This window comes from Mauremys reevesii, linkage group 23 (genome assembly GCF_016161935.1).
Source record: "Mauremys reevesii isolate NIE-2019 linkage group 23, ASM1616193v1, whole genome shotgun sequence".
Taxonomy (NCBI): Eukaryota; Metazoa; Chordata; order Testudines; family Geoemydidae; genus Mauremys; species Mauremys reevesii.
In genome coordinates, this window is record NC_052645.1 from 14,646,810 (window position 1) to 14,666,616 (window position 19,807).

General features: G+C 51.8%; 1 protein-coding gene across 4 annotated transcripts; it reads left to right on the plus strand.

The window, feature by feature from the left end:
• The first annotated feature begins 1,257 nt into the window (after positions 1-1,257).
• On the plus strand, positions 1,258-18,009 carry PAFAH2 (platelet activating factor acetylhydrolase 2). 4 transcript variants are annotated; one of them, XR_005590760.1, is made up of 12 exons: positions 1,258-1,387; positions 3,193-3,306; positions 5,324-5,468; positions 6,230-6,326; positions 8,037-8,105; positions 8,392-8,533; positions 12,439-12,552; positions 14,371-14,462; positions 14,625-14,795; positions 15,885-16,033; positions 16,997-17,707; positions 17,876-18,009. XR_005590760.1 is itself a non-coding variant. In XM_039511308.1 (11 exons), exons 1-11 carry the CDS (start codon positions 1,316-1,318, stop codon positions 17,089-17,091), a joined length of 1,260 nt encoding a protein of 419 aa, XP_039367242.1. In that variant the 5' UTR covers positions 1,258-1,315; the 3' UTR covers positions 17,092-17,830. The 4 variants fall into 4 exon arrangements, 3 of the variants coding, with proteins under 3 accessions (XP_039367242.1, XP_039367244.1, XP_039367243.1); XM_039511308.1 differs by lacking the exon at positions 17,876-18,009 and having other exon boundaries at positions 16,997-17,830; XM_039511309.1 differs by lacking the exons at positions 1,258-1,387; positions 17,876-18,009 and adding an exon at positions 1,688-1,891 and having other exon boundaries at positions 16,997-17,830.
• The last annotated feature ends 1,798 nt before the right edge of the window (positions 18,010-19,807 follow it).

Genomic DNA, 19,807 nt, shown 5'->3' on the forward strand with positions numbered 1-19,807 from the left:
AAGGACTCGAGCTCAGCTAACCAATTCGCACACCCTTTGCCTGGCCTAAAGGCCTTTGCCCGTATTACATGTCTGGCTAGTGTTAGGCCTAACACTAGGAAGTGCTTTGAGAACACGACCTGTTCCCTCCTAACTAGTGTCATGGCACCTAGAAACCCTGGCAGCAGAGATCCACAGGTGAAAAGCAGATAGGCATCTAGTATTGTTATTCACTAGCCCAGACTTTGGCATGCAAAGAGCTCTAGGAGTTGTAGTAAAAAGAGGCGAGAGATCCACAGGTGAAAAGCAGATAGGCATCTTAGTAGCATTGTTATTCACTAGCCCAGACTTTGGCATGCAAAGAGCTCTAGGAGTTGTAGGAAAAAGAGGCGAGGAAGAGGGGGGAAATACATAAATAGCTGGCCATTCTGGGTGTCAAGTATCAGGGGTAGCCGTGTTAGTCCGTATCCGCAAAAACAAAGAGTCCAGTGGCACCTTAAAAACTAACAGATTTATTTGGGCATAAGATTTCCTGGGTAAAACACCTCACTTCTTCAGATGCATCTGGCTGTGGTAGCCTTGATAGGGAGCAGGGCTCCATGCATCCCATTCTGACCCTTTTAGGACTGCAGATAAATATGGCCTGCAGCAATGAATTCTGGGAGTCGCAGTCCTGAAGGCTCCATGCCGTAGAGAACTCTGGGGTTTGTAGTCCTGTGGGTTGGGTGAGGAGGAGTCCCCTGGAGCTAAGAACTATATTCCTGGGCAGTGGGATTCCATACTCCCCTCCAATGCCCTATTTCCCAGCCTTCTGCTCTAACCCATTCACTCACTGTCCCTGCCCCCTGGAGAGATTCCAGGAGAAATAATATGAGAGGTAGTTAAAAGAGAGAGACTCCCTGGAGTAGAGAGTTCTGGGAGTTGTAGTGCTGGGGGGAAGGGGCAGGCCAGGCCGCTGGGAGCTCTGGGAGTTGTAGTGCTGGGGGAGGTGGGAGCACAGTCCCGGCCGCGGGGAGCTCTGGGAGTTGTAGTGCTGGGGGAAGTGGGCGCACAGGCCAGGCCGCGGGGAGCTCTGGGAGTTGTAGTGCTGGGGATCGTGGGAGCACAGTCCAGGCCGCGGGGAATTCTGGGAGTTGTAGTGCTGGGGGAGGTGGGCGCGCAGTCCCGGCCGCGGGGAGCTCTGGGAGTTGTAGTGCTGGGGACGTGGGCGCACAGTCCAGGCCGCGGGGAGCTCTGGGAGTTGTAGTGCTGGGGGAGGTGGGCGCACAGTCCCGGCCGCGGGGAGCTCTGGGAGTTGTAGTGCTGAGCTTGGGGACCCTTCACACTGGGCGTGGCAATGATACTACATGTCCCAGGATGCACCGGGCGGCGCTGCCGCGTCTTTTTCCGTGGGGTGGCGGGAGCCCAGGTAGGTGGCGGCGCTGTAGTTCCGGCCTGGGTGGCCTTGGTAGCCCCCTCCCCCCCCCGCGCTCCGAACCGTCCCTCTCAGGCCGGGCGCGCCCCCTGCTGGTTCCGCTGAGCTCCCGGGGGGCAGAGCCAGCTCCTTCCCCCCGCCTGTGGGGCCGGTTGTGGCGGGGGGCGCTGTGGGGGGAGAGAGGGGCCCGGGCTGGGGGCAGGGGTCTGGCTGGAAGGTGACACCGGTGGGGGGGGGCGTGACGGGGGGCAGCCAGTGGGGCAGGGCACACGAGACTGGGGGGAGAGTGGGACAGAGAGAGGAAGCGGGGCTGAGGGGTGGCCTGTGGCCGTGCCCGGGTTCCGATTCCAGCGGTCTGGCTGATCTTGGGCAAGTCACTGTCCTGCTCGGTGCCTCAGTTTCCCCACCTGTCCTATTGGGATAATATTTCCCGGCTTTGTCGGCCCCCTAAGATCCTGGCACAGAAGGTTTTATATAAGATCAAGTGTTGTCACTCAGGTATTGTTCTTGTAAAGCTCCCAAAATAGGGTGACCAGATGTCCTGATTTTATAGGGACAGTCCCGATTTGGGGGTATTTTTCTTAGATAGGCTCCTATTACCCCCCACCCCCTGTCCCAATTTTTCACATTTGCTGTCTGGTCCCCCTATCCCAGAATCTGAAAATGTCACTCAATTGAGAAAGAAAAAAGCGAGCCCCCTCTGTCACGCCTTGCCTCCTGGATCAGCTCCGGCAGCCTGAGTCCCAGAACCCCATTGTCCCTAGCATGTTACAGATGTCCAGGTGGTGTGAGATTAATCTCCAAAAGGCATGCGAGAGGCGACTGCCACAATAAACAGCAGCCAGGGCAGGACATTGCTTGGTGTAAAGTGTTTTCTAAGTTCGGTGTCAAGAGGCAGCTGAGCTAATACTCCCAACAAAAAGCTGTTGCCCTGCCGAGAACCAGAATGCACAAGCTGTGCTCGGCTGAGTGAAGAGGGATCAGTGCAGAGCGGGGCTTTGCCTGGCCCTAGATGCAGGTCAAATCCTGCTGTAATGTTAGCCATTGTTACAAGCAGCTGTGAAGACAGTGCAGCAGTCTCCGAAGGAAAGTGGTGAAAGCCCCTTTGCTTGAAGACTGGATGGAGTGCTAGAAAATACACAATAGGGAACAGTCGTGCTCCGCTCCGTGGGAGTTAGGCACCATGGCTCAGACCCTGAAAGGAGCCCAACTCCCATGGAAATCAATACGAGTTAAGCTCCTAAACACTTTTGAGGACTTTAGGAGCCTCTCAAAACCTGGCTCTTTAGACACTACAGTGATGGATAGGAGTCTTTTCCATCTCTAATCTCTGTGGCACTAGGATCAAATAATAATACTTTGCACTTGCATTTCCTTTCATTGGAGGAGCTCGAAGCACGTTCCAGAAGTAAAGCATGGAGAAAAACGATTTAGCTGCCGTCACACCATGAATCAGTGACTGAAACCCAGAGTCCTGGCTCCCGGTGCCCTGCTGGAACAATTAGTTCATTTTGCCTCTGCTGCCCATAATAATTCTGGGAGTCAAAAGGCCAGCTTCCTTGCACTGCCCTGGTCACGCTGGGTTCTTGATAAAATCCTGTTCACTCTTCTGCTCTTGCTGCCTGATGGCTAAGATCGCCAGCCAATGTTATGCAGCTCTCCAAGTCCAGGAGGTTAGGCTTTGGTTGAGGATTTTGCTCAACAGGAAACAGATGAAGGAAGTGAGATTAACTGGCTCTGTTTCACCAGCCATTGGGTAACACAACTCTAGCACTGCAACCTCCTCTCTCCCTTTCTAGGTGCTATCTCCAGCTCAGGAAGGCATGGGGGGAGCGCAGTCCCTCAGGCTGCCCCATGGGAAAGGGCCTCACCAAGTGGGCTGCACGGATGTGATGGTGGGCCCCAACCGGAAGGTACAGTAATGAGCACTGCTAGCTGCTCGGGGGTTTGCTTCTCATTAGTTGCGCCAGTGTGAAACAGAGGATCAGCAGGTAGGAGGGCAATGGTGTTTCAAGCTATTTGATTATTTGTTTTGCTGGAACTGATCTTGCAGCAAGCCCTGTAAATGCAGTGGGGGTGGTACTTGAGATTGCCTGCTGTGTGACTCATGGTCACTCTGCAGACTGGCTGGGGGGAGGCATGTGAGCAAGATGATTACAGCTGCACATTTCCTGCTGACTCGACTGGATTCTTGGTCTCTCCTTAAACTGAACTCTGACTCTGGACACTTGAACAAAGGAATATGAGACTGGAAGGGATCTCCTGGGTCATTGAGTCTCGTCTCCTGCTATAGAAGCCAATCCCGTCATATCATCCCCTTTGTAAACTGACCAAGCTGCATCTTAAAACTAGTTAGGCTGACACTGCACATGTCTCCAGTTATTATTTACTAAACATGACTGTGCTTGGTGCTGTACAAGGTGCGGAAGTAAAGAGTGTCCCTGCCTCCGTCTGAATTCTTGTATGCATTGAGAATTTGCCCCAGTTCCAGCAGTCGCTGGCCAGCCACTGATGTAGCAGCATCTGTGCAAAGCCCAAGCACAGAGAAGGGAAGCCAGGATTTGCACCAGCTAACCCCGGCTTGAACACAGGGGAAGATGAGGGCGAGCTCAGCTGCTGCAATTCGGAGCTTTCCTAGTCTCTGCTTGGGGTTTGCACCACAGCTGGAATCAGGGCCCCTTCCCAGTGCAACAAGGCCTGAGATGCAGAGTAGACAGGACGTGCTGGGAAACCTGGGGACGGAGCTGCTTTGAGATGTATTTAAATTGCCATAATGAACTTACTTCTTGTTGGTATCACAGAAGTGAATTATTATTGTTTATCTGTATTACAGTAGCACCCATAGGCACCAGTCAAGGGTCAGTGCTGTACAGCTACATTACAACATAGGCTCTTCCTCGACAGCTTATTGTGTAATTTTCAGATCAGATACGCAAATTAGTTTAACCAACCGAGGGAGGAAGAACAAAGGCAATATTGAGAAGATCGCCCGGCGACATAGTCCAGCGAGGGCACAATTTGAGTCCGATTCAGCTGAACGTTAAGGATTTTTTATATAACAAAACTCCCCTGCCTTTGCTGATAATACAAGTCCAGTGGAGTTGAGGAAGGGCAGGCAAGGTAACCCGATTAAATACCCGTGGATTTGTGAGCACTTAGAGAAATCAGCTTCTCAGCCTTGACTGCCTCACTATAACAACATGGAATAGGGTGGATTTGAATCATGGGGGTTGCCCTGATGACCCGACAGGGGAGGTTGTTCCATGCATAAGTGCAACATGGAAGCCGTCCCGGAGAAGGATGTGAACCACTGGCTGCAGTAATGGAGGCAGAAGATGATCAGGGCACACAGAGAAGGGTGGGTTGGCTGGTCTGGGGAGTCCTAGAACCAGAACGGTCAATGGGCAGGCCTGTGTTCTAGGTCCCAGTTCTACAGGATGGGACACTAACTCCTGAGAGGAAGAATACCCGGTTTCTCCTCCCATTGTTTGTTCCTTTTCCTTCCCACCTACCTACTCCGATCCGCTCTCTCCATTTGCTGTCCACACTCCTCCTGTATGTCCCCTCTCCATTCCGTCTGTTCCTTCTTCCATGTGCCTTCTGCCCAGTGGGGGCTCTGTGCACACAGCTCCAGCCTGTAGCATGGGCAGAGTGAGGAGAGGAGTGGCTCCGGCCTTCGGGGAGCTGTGTGAATCAAACCCCCTAATTCACTGACAGCGTTGCCAAGATATAGCCAAAGAGCCGGGTGCTGAGATAGCCACATGCTAGATGAGGATCACCTGGTTTGACCTCTGTATTGAGGGTGTGAAGGGTGGATGCTGGAGATCACAGTGGTTTTATAATCTGTGACATTCTCTGTTCAGATCTAGGTGGGATGGGGTGTTTCACACGTGTGATATTTGTGCCATAATCCTTCCTTCTTTTCTTTAGGGGCTTTTCTTCCGGTTGTTTTACCCCTGCCTTCCCCAGGAGGGGGCAGAGCAGCCTCTCTGGATCCCACGCCGTGAGTACTGCGATGGGCTGGCCGAATACATCAACCTGAAGTGGTGCACCCCGCTGCTCAATGTGACTTTCGGTGAGAGGACTGATGGCTTCAGATAGATCTCAGCCCCTGGGGGGCTGCCCCAGACACTCTGCCTTCTGGGAGCATGCCTGGAGGCAGTTATAACAGCATGCTATTAGTGGGGTCATAGGAAAATGGCCTCCTGCTGCCACCTTAGCTCCAGAGTCAGAGGAAGCTGGTTGTTCTGTGTTCTAAGCTAATAAGGCAGCATGATTACAGGTTAGTCACAAGAAAGGGAGAGGACTGGATAATATAACACCATAGGGGATGGCTTAGAGTCCACAGCCGCAGGTTTGAACTAACTAGGCTCCCTGGGACACTAGGTCTCTGCAGCAGGTGAAATGCAGACTGCAGAGAGTTTCCGGTGAGACGTCCAAAGGCAAGATCCATGTGGACAGTAGAGCCCCTAGTGTGGACGTTTGCTGTGGCATCCAAAATTGCCCTCCCCCGTCACTTCTGGGCTGTGTACTGCTTGGCTGCTGTCCTGTTCCTCAGAGGCAGCTGCATTTTAGCAGGGTGACAAAGTGCTTTGGGATGGAGGGTGCCTTAGAAATGTTCTCTGGGTACAGAAAGTTGCGAGGGCTTGGGAAGATGCTCACTCCCCTCCCAGTCAATCTCCTGTTGTTCCCTGGGTACCGAAGGTTACACGAGGCTGGACGGGGGGTCAGGATTCTGAAGAACCCCAGAACAAACGAGAGCGACTGCAGGAGTCAGAGCTGTAACCCTGTGACAACTTGGCTCACTCCACTCACATCTGTCACTTCTTCCCGCAGGGTCCTACAGAGTTCCAGTGAGATGGAACGGGCCTTTTAAGGCATGTGGCAGCAGGTACCCACTGATCATATTCTCCCATGGCCTGGGAGCCTTTCGGTAAGAGTCTCGGCCTCACTTCCCACGGTCCTGGGTGAAAGAGGAGAGGGGTCTCCGGCATATTCACTGTGTGAGGCTGCCTCTCCTATAATGCTAATAGAACTTTCGGCAGGGCTGCAGTGTCAGCAGGGGGCTGGTTTAAATGCACACAAGCCAACAGTCCGGGGTTAGGACGTCTCAGTCATTTCTGCCAAGGGATTGGCTAAAAGGTATCAGGCTCCCAGGCTGAGACTCGCCCAGATCCCGCCCCCCAGCAAGTCTCTTGTCATTGTTTTAGTAAGTGACTGGAATGCTGATGAAAGATGCCAGGCTTGCAGCTCTGGAGACTGGAGTGCTGTGCACAGAGCAGGGGCAGAGCAAGCTGCCTCCGTGTTGCTCGGCCAATGGGCCAGATTCTCAGCTGGTGTAAATCAGCATTTGCAGTGGAGCTCTGCCCATTTACATCAGCGGAGAATCTGGGCCGAAGTATCTTACCTCTGGTTTAGAGGGACCATTTCTAGGGCAAAGAGCAGAGCTTAGTTTTTACGGCCCATTCCATCTTTAGTGTCTGTCCTGGGACAGCCAACAGTGGGATTCAGTTGGTGCCAGTTGTGATGATGGCTTTTGCGGTGTGGACACACCTCCCACAAGGAGCTAGCCGGAGGCCCACACCAGTTTGTTTCACACTAGATGGCCAGCAGACGAGAGTTCCCTTTGGCCCATTTCGCTGGATTTAAATTGATGACCTAGAAGTGAAAGGCTCCCAGTCCCATTACAACCCTTCTCCCTCCCCAACAGCAGATCCTTATAAAAGCCAAAGACCAGGATATGCAAAGGTATTGTCAGCAAAAACTCCGCTCTTGTAGGCTGAGACCCTGTGATCCCCGGCTGTCAGAGCCACTGACGTCTGCTGTAAATCCATGTTTAATACCATGCCAATAGCTTAGTACCTTCCTCTAGACGTATAAAGTCATCCCTAGTTACTGCATATATAAACTTGGATGCTAGGGGCAGCAAAATCCTATTAGATCATCTCACACCTCTTGCTGGGCAGTGGAAACTGGTTCCCTGCTGCGTATTTCCTAGTGCTTTGTCCAATCTAGTTTTAAATGATTCAAGCAATGGGGCTTCCACCACTTCCCATAAGAGACTGTTTCACAATCTAATAGATCTAGCTAAGCAGCTTTTCCGAGCATTCAGCCGCTACACAAACAGTGGTCTTGCATCTGGCTTTATTAGTAATAACAGCACTTGGAATTTTTCATCTTCAAAGCACTTGTCAAACGTTACCCCATCCTCACAACGCCCCTGGGTGGTATGCTCCCTGCTTTACGGATGGGGAAAACAAGTCACAAGCTTCTCTGTGCCTCCATGATCAGAAGTGCTGAGCGCCTGCAGCTCCCGCTGGAATCAATGGAAGCTGTGTGTGCTCAGCACCTTTTGAAAACGGGGCAATTGTGGCTTTGCCAAGTCCCAGAGATCAAGTCAGTGTCAGAGCCGGGATTAGAACCCAGGAGTCCCTCGCTCCCATGCCTGGGCTCAGATTATGACTCACTCTCTCTTCAACAGGGAGACTTGCAGCAAAACTTTGTAGGAGCAGAGCAAGTCCGGGAGGTGCTGAGTGCCTTGGATTTCTGCTGAGTCTAGTGGGGGTGGAGGGTGCTCAGCACCTCTGGGAGCCAGAGGATCAAGCCCTCATTCTGCTTTCCCTTTGCATCCTTGTGTTTTCAGAACCGTCTACTCGGCTGTCTGTGCGGAAATGGCCTCCCGTGGCTTTCTGGTGATGGCGCTGGAGCACAGGTGGGTGGCGGCCCCTTTGGAACAGCATGATGCACTCTGTTTCCTGGTGGTCACCCACTCTCTCCCCTAGTATATTTTGTTTTCCGGTTGATTATTAATTCAGCAGATTTGTGATCTGAATTCTCCTCCTAGGACTCAGGTGCAGTCTCTGATCTTTTCTTTGAAATGGGGGCATTCAGAAGCTGAACCGAATGCTAAATATTCCCCTTTCCCTTGCATGCCTCGTGTTTCCGATGTAGTGGCTGCTGCTCAGTGATTTAACTTGGCTGTCCTGTTATTCCCGCAGAGACCATTCTGCCTGTGCAACTTACTTTTGCAAGGCAGAGGCTGGGGGGTCCGATTCCCTGGAGGCTGCGCTGCAGGAGGAATGGATCCCGTTTCGAAGGGTCCAAGAAGGGCGGAAGGAATTTCATTATCGAAACCCACAGGTAATGACTGGAAGGCAGGGAAAGGCTGTTTGTGGGATGGAGGAGGCCGAATCAATTTGGGGAGGGGCAAAATCCATCACACCTGAATTCCGGGCCAGTGTACACGCGATGGGCATGTGCCTAGGGCCTCAGTTGCCAGTGTCACATGATGATGCCAGAATCTCTTTTTTCATTTAAAAAAAGAAATGCAGTCACGGTTGCAAAGAATAGCTTGAGAATGCTAAGTCAGAGCAATGGAGGCAGTGAAGTCTGCTGACAGTCTCCGGCTGAGGGAGGAGCACTGTGTTTTATGAACATTTTCTGTGTTCACGTCACTTTGGAAGAGAACCAGAGAGGAAGTTGCCTGGCCTTTTACCCACCACTAGAGCAAACCACACCGTTGCTCTAGGGTGGGAAAAGCCTGCCACAGCACAGGGCAGTATGGGGGAAGGGCTATTCATAGATTCTAGGACTGGAAGGGACCTCGAGAGGTCGAGTCCAGTCCCCTGCCCTCATGGCAGGGCCACATACTGTCTAGACCAGAACTTTTTTGGGTTGAGGGGGGGGTGGGGGGGGGGGGGGGGGGAGGGGGGGGGGGGGGGGGTGGGGGAGGGGTGGGGGGAGGGGGGGGGGGGGCAGAGGGGGAGGGAGGGAAGGAGAAGGGGGGCAGGGGGGGGGGGGGGGAGGGGGGGCAGGGCGGGGGGAGGGGGTGGGGGGGGGGGGGGGGGGGGGGGGGGGGGGCTTGGGGGGCGGGGTGGGGGTGCAGGGGGGGTGCAGGGCAGGGCAGGAGGAGGGCAGCAGGGCAGAGGAGCAGGGCAGGAGAGCAGAGGAGGGGAGGGGGCAGGAGGGGAGAGGCAGGGCAGAGGGGCAGGGGGGGGGGGGCAGAGCAGGGCAGCAGGGGCAGGCAGGGCAGGTGTGCAGAGAGCAGGGAAGGGCAGCAGAGGCAGGAGGGCAGGCAGGGTGGGAGGAGAGGGAGGAGCAGAGGAGGGGGGAGGGGGGGGGGGGGGGGGGGGGGGGGAGAGAGAGCCAGCCGGCGCTCCTAAAGTAAAGTGGCCGGGTGGTGGGTGGCGCACACCAGGCAGGGGCAGGCTCAGGCCTGCCTGTGCCTCCCCCCCCCACCCCCAGAAGTGCTGTGGCCCCTGGGGGGGAGGGGGGGCAGTGCGCGGCGGCCCTGGCGGCCCTGCCCCCCCCCGGGGCTGCTTCTGAGAGCAGCGCCGCAGCAGCACCACCAGGGGTAATCCCGCGGGCCGGATCCAAAGCCCTGAAGGGCCGGATCCGGCCCGCGGGCCATAGTTTGCCCATCCCTGGTCTAGACCATCCCAGATCGACACTTATCTAACCTACTCCTAAATATCTCCAGCGATGGAGATTCCACCAGGGTTTTGGATAACCTCACTCTTCTTGCTTTGCCCAGACCTTTCGCCATTTCTGGAACTGAACCTAAAGTTGAACTTGTTTTGTAGCTGCCGAACCGTTCGGTTAACTCGTTTGCCTTTCACACTTTTACAGGCCTCTTTGTGTCTGAGCTCAGGGCAAGGCAGACAGCAGCCTGGCTGGTTTTGCTGTATTTCCTGCCTCACTGGAAACAGAAAATTGCCTGAATACTCTTGGGCACCTGTTCTTGTTTCCAGCTCAGTTCTGCAGCCTAGAGAGGCTGAGCTAAGCTTCAGATGAGCCTTCAAACGTCCAGGTGCTTATCAGCACTCCGAGTTCTAACTTTTGATGAGATTTCTCCCATTGCTGTTTTGGACAGGGCATAAAAAATCCAGTTGCCTGCTCACCCCAGGCAAGTAGGAAAGTCCCGTGGTAAGTGAGGGGCCCAAACTCTCAATTTCTGCTGAGTTTAAAAGGACAATGGCAACTTGAAATGTAGCGTGGTTTTAAAAACCGGGATTAATTGTGGTTTCTAGTGCTGTCCCTGAGACCCCTGCCAGTTTTTGTGGGTTTAAAATCATGTTTTTCTGTCCTTTGTCACTGTAGAAAAATCCACACAAACAGGGGCACCAGGCTGACTGTACATAGGAAACTATGAGCTGTGATGTCCAATGTCCAGAATAAACAAACTGGGGGGAAAACAACTTGCACTCGGTCTCTCCCCGCTTCCCCCACCCCCCATCTCAGTTATAAAAATCTTTGGTTTTACTTGTAACAACAAGTTTTTAACTAAGCTTAGACAGATTTTTGTTTTATTTTGTTTTAAAGTTGATGGTCGCCCTTTAAATGTGCACGTTTAAATTCTTTGCCCTTCTGCAAGTGGAGAACACCTTCCACATGTGACCCCAAAGCAGGGCTTTCTTCCTGAGTCTGCAGACAGACCACTCCAGTGCTGCTGGAGCTCAAACCGGCAGAGTGAAATTGACAAAGACTCTGGTCAGTTTTGTTGCTCTTACAATGATGTCAGATTTGTGTCCATTTAGTCTTTTGCGTAGAGACTGTCCGGTTTGGCCAATGTACATGGCAGAGGGCCATTGCTGGCACATGATGGCATATATCACATTGGTAGATGTGCAGGTGAACGAGCCCCTGATGGCATGGCTGATGTGATTAGGTCCTATGATGGTGTCACTTTAATAGATATGTGGACAGAGCTGGCATGGGGCTTTGTTGCAAAGATAGGTTCCTGGGTTAGTGTTTTTGTTCTGTAATGTGTGGTTGCTGGTGAGTATTTGCTTCAGGTTGAGGGGCTGTCTGTAAGCGAGGACTGGCCTGTCTCCCAAGATCTGTGAGAGTGAGGGGTCATCTTTCAGGATAGGACGTAGATCTTTGATGATGCGCTGGAGAGGTTTTAGTTGGGGGCTGAAGGTGATGGCTAGTGGTGTTCTGTTATTTTCTTTGTTGGGCCTGTCCTATAGTAGGTGACTTCTGGGTACTCTTCTGGCTCTGTCAATCTGTTTTTTCACTTCAGCAGGTGGGTATTGTAGTTTTAAGAATGCTTGATAGAGCTCTTGTAGGTGTTTGTCTCTCTCTGAGGAATTGGAGCAAATGCGGTTTGGGAAGAGACTTTGCACAATGCATGTATTTTTGATGTCACACTGGGATCTATGGCAATGTGATCCACTAGATCTTCACTGTGACCCAGTGTGTTAAAACCTCATGAGATTATTTAAGAATATCTTTTGCAGCTATTACAAAAAATTGAGTCCTTGAGCAGGGTCCAGGGACAGCACCTCAGTAGGAATCCCCGTGATCATCTTCCCAGCTGCTGGGAGGGCCGGTTGTGGGGGGATGGGATTTCTCATTAGGCGTTTGGACCTCTTTGGGGAAAGTCTCCATCTTTCATATTGGCCTCTGGCTGGTAGGTTCGGCCATGGTGGATCCACTGAGCAAAACACATTATCGGTCCTCTGAGTTACCCTCCTTACTTATTCGTATAGTGGAAATATTTTGCTTATCTTCAGCAGTTCATGGTATTAAATTAACTGGATTTTAAGAAGCTTTTCCAATACATTTATAGCGATTTCCCTTGGGAACCTCTTGCAGTGTCTGTATTTTCCTCTTTGTCTCCACATTCGCTGTGATCCAAGAAAGGCAGTGTGGTTTAAAGCCTGAAACTGGAGTTGGGACTCCTGGATTCTGTTTCTGCCACTAACTCACCGAGCGGCCTTGGGCAAGTCTCTGACAGGCTGATTTTCTGCTCAGTTAAAGCAGTACAAATCAGGAGTAACCCTGTTGAGCTCAGTGGAGTTACACAGAGGTAAAAGCGGTGCAGGTCACTTTCCGTGTGTGCATGCTAGGGGTATGATACTTACTGACCTCACTTGGTGTAACGAGACTTATTAATCTCGGCAAATCACTGTGATGTGCTTAGACAAAGGGCGTTGTGGGAGAGCACATTATTATGCTATATTATCATCATTCCTGTGTTGATGCTTGATCAGCCTGGAGGAAAGAAGGGGTTGAATTAACCAGGGACACTTTTGTTACAGGTTCATCAAAGAGCAAACGAGTGTGTGCGAGGGCTCAGGCTGGTGCAGGACATCAGCAGCGGCAAAGCTGTCACCAATGTCTTGCACAAAGGATTTGATCTGTCTGCACTGAAGGTATTTCCAGCCAACTCTTCAGTTGCAGCGGAGAGACATTTTTGGGCCGTGCCGATTATGAAGGGATTCACTGGAACCCGTGCAGGGTGGCCTTCAGAACTGGCCAGTGATTTTAACCTGATCTCATAAAGGCAATAGCACCCGCCTCTCCTCCACCCAGCACCTTCCTTTCATTGCCCTGGCAGGAACAGGCCTGGTTCTGTGAAATTTGCAGATTGCGCTCCTGGAATTGGAGGTGTGGGGGCGGAACTTGCAGAACCAGAATCCTTTAAGCCCCTGATTCATTTTCCTTTTTGTCCTGTCCCACCACTCCACCCCCTCGTTTCCTTTTCATCTCCTCTGTCAGCTCTGCTCTCTCATTTGTTCTCCTCGCCCTTCCTCCCTTTTCTCTTTGTCCCCTTTAACTGCACCTCTTCCATCTCCTCCCCATTTTTTCTTCTTCCTTTCTTCTCACTAGCCTCTTCTTTCCCCCCCCCCCACCCCTTTATATTTTGTTTATATCTATTTTAGGAGACTCTGATCCCCCCCCCCCAGGGCCCAATAGTGCTGCTCCTGGACTGGCAGGAGAAGATATTCTTTAGTGATCAAGTACTTCTCTTGCCTTCAGCCTCCCATTCCAGGGCCTCGCACGGAGCCCCCTGTAAATACTAACTGCATCTGCTGCTTGGGGACTTGCACTGTGGTGCCCCTTGTTGCAGAATTGGGTACCATTCTATGGGCTGGTCTATGCTGAAAACGTACATCGGCGTAGCTACGTCTCTCCGGGGTTTGAAAAATCCACACCCCGGAGAGACGTAGCTCTGCCAGGCTAACCCCCAGTGTAGACAATGCTGGGTTGAGAGTGGAATTCTTCCATCAACCTAGCTACCTTCTCTCGGGGAGGTGGAGTCTCTACACCCATCCTGCTGTGGCATTTTAAGCGTAGCCATACTCTAAGGCCTGGTCTACACGAAAAAGTTGGGTCGACGCAGCTTCGTCGCTCGGGTCGATATACGAAGTCTCCCTCCCACCAACCTAGCTACTGCCCCTTGGGGAAGTGGATTACCTGCGCTGATGGGAGAACCCCTCCTGTTGGCATAGGTATTGTCTACAATTGCAACTGCAGCATTTCAAGCATAGACAAGCCCTTCGTGTTTTTATTTTCCACCCATCGTCTCTGTTGTGCTGTCTGAATATGGCCACTGCTGTGATCAGAGTACCATTTCCTGCTGCACTGCACTGATCCTCTGCGCCATGCATGACAAGTGCCTGAAGTGTCACCAAATGCTGCAGGAGAGATCTGTGTGTTTTCAGGACACAGTGGAACTAGGATAATACTGTGTCCCCAGGCTCCTTAGGACAAAGAATGTGGCTAAGATCAGGGGCTTGTAGCAAGGGTGGCTGAGCTGATTAGCCTGTTGCTCAAATAGGGAAGGTGTCAGTTCAGAACATAACAGGAACTCGCTGATAAATGAGGGTTCCAAATCAGAGAAGCACCATGGTCTGGAACGAGCATGGGACTGGGAGCTGAGAACTGGGTTCTGTTACTAGCAGTGCCATCGACTTACTGTGTAACCTTAGGGAAATCACTTACCCACTCTGTGCCTCAGTTTCCTCATCTGTAAAATGGGGATAATGCATCCTGCCTCAGAGAGATGTGGAACTTCATGGGTCACCCCTAAGACGCCCTTACTCCCTCGAACATCTACTCCCCTGGTGAATGCAACTCAGAGTCTCTGTAGCAAGCTGGCTTTTCCTGAGGTCACTACTTCCTCAGCAGGAGCTTTGTGCAGTGAGGTTTGGGGACTGGCTTCTTTACAGTTTTCCTCCTACTTGCAGGAGAGTGTGGATTTGACTAAAGTCGCTGTAATGGGCCACTCTTTCGGAGGAGCAACCGCAATTCTAGCCCTTTCTAAAGAGGACCATTTTCGGTGAGTATCAGACAGATGCTGCTTTTAAACAAACAGTAAAACTTGCAGCAAGGACTCACCACCAGCTTGGGAGCTGGGGATGCATTTCTAGAAACAGGCCAGATGGGAATAGAAGGCTTTAGGTAGCAGCAGAGTTACCTGTTGTCTTCTGTCCTGCTGCAGCTGCGCCGTTGCTCTCGATGCCTGGATGTTCCCTTTGAAGAACGATCTCTACCACAAGGTGACCAAGCCGGTGCTTTTTATCAACACGGAGAAATTCCAGACTGCAGAAAGTGTCGCCAAAATGAAGAGACTCAGCTCCAGAAACAGGCAGACCAAGATCATAACCATCCTGTAAGTCCACACGCTGTGTCTGGGCAGTGGTAGGGCAATGGCCTGAGAGCCAGGAGTGCTCATCCTGGGTTGCTATTGACCTTGGGCAGGTCACGGCCCTGCTCTGTGCCTCAGTCTTCCCATCTTTAAAATGGGGGTAGTGCTATTTGTTATCCCTTGTAAAGTGATTTGACGTTTTCAGATGAAAAGTGCTGGATATGAGCCAAGGGTTACTATTATACCAGCGCGCGAACAATCCCATAACACTGCTCACTCTGTGTTGAGTTTTATTGTCCCACTGGTGTGCAGCAACCTTGGCCTGCATCCGCTCTGGACTCCTTGTCCTCACCTTCAGAGCCATGCTCCTGCTGACAGCTCAGCTCATGTTCCCTTCGCCTCTGTCTCCCATGCCCAGTCCTCACTCCGACTCTCCCTTCTCCCACGTTCAGCTCTCCACCTTTTGCTACCCCCTTTGCCTCCCTTTTCTCTTGCCCCAAGAAACCTTCCTACAAATTCCTCCTCAACCTCCAGCACCAGCACCTTCCCCACACTGATCTCCCCTCCGGCAGGACCTCTTCCTCCTGTGGCTTTCCTTTAATTTGCAGGTTGTTTGTCTCAGTTAGACGGGCAGCTCTTCAGGCATGAATCTTGTCTTATGTGCTTACAGAGAGTTGTGTGCATTTCTATGGCCTATGGAAAATACCACGGAGTGATGTATGAGTCAGGGTGGGCCGTGGATTGTGTTACTTCGGCCTTGTCTACGCTGGGGCTGAAGTCCTGTTCCCATTCAAGTCACTGGCAAAGCGCCCATGGGACCCGGATTTATCCTAGGTGGTTTTGAGAGATCTCCCAGCAGTGACTGCACTGGAGATTAGTGACATAGTGAAGACAGAGCTCACGTGGCCACTGGTATTTTTACCACCAGGCTGTCTAGCTGTATTATGAGCAGGGTCATGTAATTCCTGATGCAGCATCTGTGTCTCCACCAGTGGGAGATTCCCAACCCCAGTGTAGACCCAGCCCAGGGCTGTAAAGTTAGCAAGACCCAGTCGTTGATGAAAGTGTTTCATCCCTGTCTCCAAAGGAGTCGTTTCCTTCTCCCTTCTCCAGGGGATCTGTGCATCTGAGTCAGACTGACTTCACTTTTCTGGCTGGGAATCTCCTGAACAGACTGTTCCAGACCAGAGGCACCCTGGACCCCTACGCAGGCTTGGACATCACCAACAGGGCGGCGCTTGCTTTCCTGCAGAAACATCTGAGTACGGCGCTAGGCAGAAAAATGTTTTCCATTGGGATGGTGCAGCGGGGCCCTCTGTCCACCCAGACGTCTGAGCTGAGGCTCTCGCCTCCTTGGCCAGGAGGGGTTGATTGTCTGGAGGAGGCGATGCTTGCAGAAGGATTTCTGTCCCTCTTGGGTGGTGACCACGCTAGCCAACGTGTGGGCGTGGTGTTCTGGGGAGAGCCTCCTTCCTGCCCTATACACAGAGCTGGCCAAGATTCTCAAGAGCCTAGAGGGAGTGTAGTGACCTGTCTTGTGCTGTGTTAGGCAGTGCCTTCTTCTATGGTTAGTGCCAGATTTAAAGGCAAAACCATGAGTTTTGCGAAGGTGCTGTGAAAACCTTAGCTACGCCGCCTGGTCGAATGGACTTGGCATGGGGCTGGAAGCAAAGCCCTGCTGGCTCTACCAGCTGCTCACTTTGTGAATGGGGGCAAATCAGTTCGCCTCTATTCGTGCCTCAGTTTCCCCATGTACAGATGGCGATAATGATACTGCCTTACCTCACGGGAATGTCTGCAAAGCCCACTGCCTAGGCCACACCAAACACGTTGCCAGCTGAGGGACTCTCCTCTGGAAGAATCCTGCTGTGTGGGCAATCCACAAGAATGCCAGATGTGGGGAAGAGGGTGGAGGTACATTAAAAATCAAACACTACCCCACACCTGCAGCGTCTATTTGCTGTGTTATGACAGTGCCCTGTAAAATGGGCTTAGCACAGGTCCCTCAGCTTCCTCTGACAAGGCAAAGCCAAGTGCATTTGGCTAGGTTAGCCTCGTGGTCTGTGGGAAGAGCTACACACACATACTAATGCTCATCAGCTCCTGCCATTGTCTAGCACAGCTAATGGGGCCAGGAGGCTCTTTCTTGTAATGCATGTGGCTGAGCCTTGCCAGCAGTTAGTAATCATGGAGTAATCCTTTTGTCATCTCTCTTCCCCAATTAGGGCTTGAGGAAGATTTTGATCAGTGGAATAATCTCCTGGAAGGCATTGGTGACTCGGTGATTCCAGAGGCGCCTCTCTGCATCTCCAGCCTTTAGAGACACTGTCTGCTGGTCCGTCCACATGGATGTTAGGCATCCTACGTACCAGGAAGATAGTAGCTTCACCTTCAATCAGCAACTCCAATAACTCTGCAAAAGGCACGTGTAATCATGCAGCTGCTGATGGAATCCAGAGACGTGGAGCCCTCGCTGAGCCAGAATTCATGCTGGAACCGGAAGACTTAGAGGCCCTGACTGGTCGAGGGTTGGCCATGGAACCCAGAGACTGGGCCCTCCTCTGGTCTAGAACTCACCATCGAGAGCAGACTGGGGCGCCTGGCTGCTCTAGAACTGGTTTTGGAACCTAGAAAACTGATGCCTTATTGGACAGAAGCAGATGTGAGGTGTGGCTTAGCGGGCCCCCTTTTGACAGGTCCCAAACTTTTCTCTCTGCCCCTTCAAATCCCTCCTCTAAATAAATTTCTTTCCAAAAGTCTTTCACACATGAGACCTGCCTTGGTCCCCTTTGACTCCTACCAACACCCCACGCACTTTGTGTGGCTGCACTTTGTTGTCTACACCTGAGCCTACATTGCACTAGTTTCAGACAACGGAGGGAAAATCTCTCTTCTTGTGTTAAACCCTCAGAAGCCCCTCCTGTGAATGACCTGAGGTATTAATGCTGCTGTGGTAATTATGTCAGTCAAAATGGTATTGTCTGTAAAATGGTGCATATATTAGAAACTGTATTTTCTTCTCTCTTAAATGTGCATTAAATGAAGATGGAGAATATTGTTCATAACATGTATCTAAGCTTTCTTTTTTGTTTTTTTTATCATAGGAGAGGCAATATTGTCCAGTGGAAAGAGCACTGGATTGGTACTGAAACCTGGGTTCTGTTCCTGGCACGGCTGCTTGTTTGCTGAATGGCCTTGGGCAAGTCACTTCACTTTTCTGGGCCTCAGTTTCCCCTTTATAAAATGGGAGTAATATTAATTGTACAATGCTTTGGGATCTGTGGATGAAACACGCCATAGAAGAGCCAGCTTCCACTAACCTTCCATACAAGGAGAATTGTTCATAGAGCCCAGAGAGTGGCCTTGTCATTGGGGGGGTACCCAGTCTTTTAGCTCAGTTGTACCCCATCAATAGACCATTCTCCACTTCTGTCAGCCAAGGTCCCTTTCTCTGATTCAGGAGTGGTTTCTAAGCTGCCCTGCGGGGTAGGCTGCTGTTACCATCAAACCCTTTGTAATGAAAGGCGCAAGGAAAATGTACCATGTTATTTTTCCTCCTCCTCCCTCTCTTGGAATGAACGAGGAGTTTATGTAACCAGGTATTGGCCATTTCCCTGCCTGTTAATGGACACCCACGCCACAGCCTGCCAGCAGCAGTGAGCTTGGATGGGGAGAGCGGCTGTTACATGCTGCTAGAGCCAAAGCCTTGAGCAGTACGAAGCATTTCCAACTCTCATAGAGTTCAGCCGGAGTCCGAGGTGCTTAGTACTGCTCCAGATTTGCCCTGGAAGGGATCATCTTTTGGTTCTGTGTGGCAGGGAGACTAAGGTTTTAAGATTCTCGTTAACTTGAATGGCCTTTCGATTAGACCCCAAGAGCCTTCTCTCTCCCTGACCTCAGTGGGACTGAAAACCCCCAGCACCTCTGAGCACCTAGCCGTAAGGTAGTCTGGCATCGAGCTGCAGAACTGACCCAGATCATCAAACAGCCAGTGTCCTTATTTACTTCTTGACCCATTCCCACGATCTGCCAGAGACTTGTCGCACCCTAGGACTGGGTCAGGCTGCCACGTTTCAGAGAATCCCAGGGCTGTTCTGCAGGGACCTCAGGGCCCACGAAGCAGGAGGGCGGGTACGCCAGGGCTAACTGGGGAGTTCTCTCCAGTTTGAAATGAATTGCTTTGGGGAGCTAATTGGTGAGGAGACCGTAATGAGGAAAAGCCTCTTCATTGCTTTTTAACAGCGAGCAACGGTGCCTGGCGCAGAAATGAAGTTCCATTTCCTCCCTCAATTAACATTGGCCAGGATTTGTTCTGACAGTTACATGGAGTGCAGAGAACAGTTCGCGTCCAATCCATCTCCAGCAATGCACCACCCGGAAGAGCTATTAATTGTGCAAGACTCTTATGTAAGGGCTTTTGGGGGAGGCGTCTTGGACTGGGAGGGGGAATGAGCATGTTTCACTCACAAGGTGACTTTGAAACACATTGACCGTTCAGTTCCCGGAGCGCTGCTGGGGTCGTGATGGACGCAGCGTTAAGGGTGGGATAGATGATATGCACTGCACTCATTCATGCTGCAGCATCTCACTGGTCCCTGCATCTCCCTTGTCTCAGCTGTTGCCTTCCCCCTCCACAAGAGCCAGCTCTGGATTCCAGCTGACCTCATGCATCTCCTTGTTTCTCCCTCCCCTTAGCTAGCACTGACCCCTCCCCTCTCTTCTCTCCTGGGTTCTGGCTACTTGTGGTGCAAGAGCCTTCTCCTCTACAGCTCCTCCCATCCAGAACTCCTTTCTTGTATCTTTGACTTGCCATCCAGGTCAAAATCTGGCCTGAAAACATCTCTTCTCCCCTTTGCCGGCCCCTCACTCACACCCCACTCCTGGTCCTCCCTAGCTACATGCTCGTTCTTGATTTTGTTGAGCCCTAGTGCCTGGGGATGCAGTTTGTGTGGAAGGTGCTGCACAAAAAACCAAGTATTATCTGGCATGAAGTGAAGACATTTTCTGTCTCTTAATGGGTTTTGATTGGCTTGCTT

Coding starts and splice junctions, on each gene's coding strand:
- PAFAH2 (XM_039511308.1), top strand. CDS start 1,316: ATGATACTACATGTCCCAGGATGCACCGGGCGGCGCTGCCGCGTCTTT. Junction 14,463..14,624: donor TCTAAAGAGGACCATTTTCG/GTGAGTATCAGA, acceptor GTCCTGCTGCAG/CTGCGCCGTTGCTCTCGATG. Junction 14,796..15,884: donor ACCAAGATCATAACCATCCT/GTAAGTCCACAC, acceptor TCCCTTCTCCAG/GGGATCTGTGCATCTGAGTC.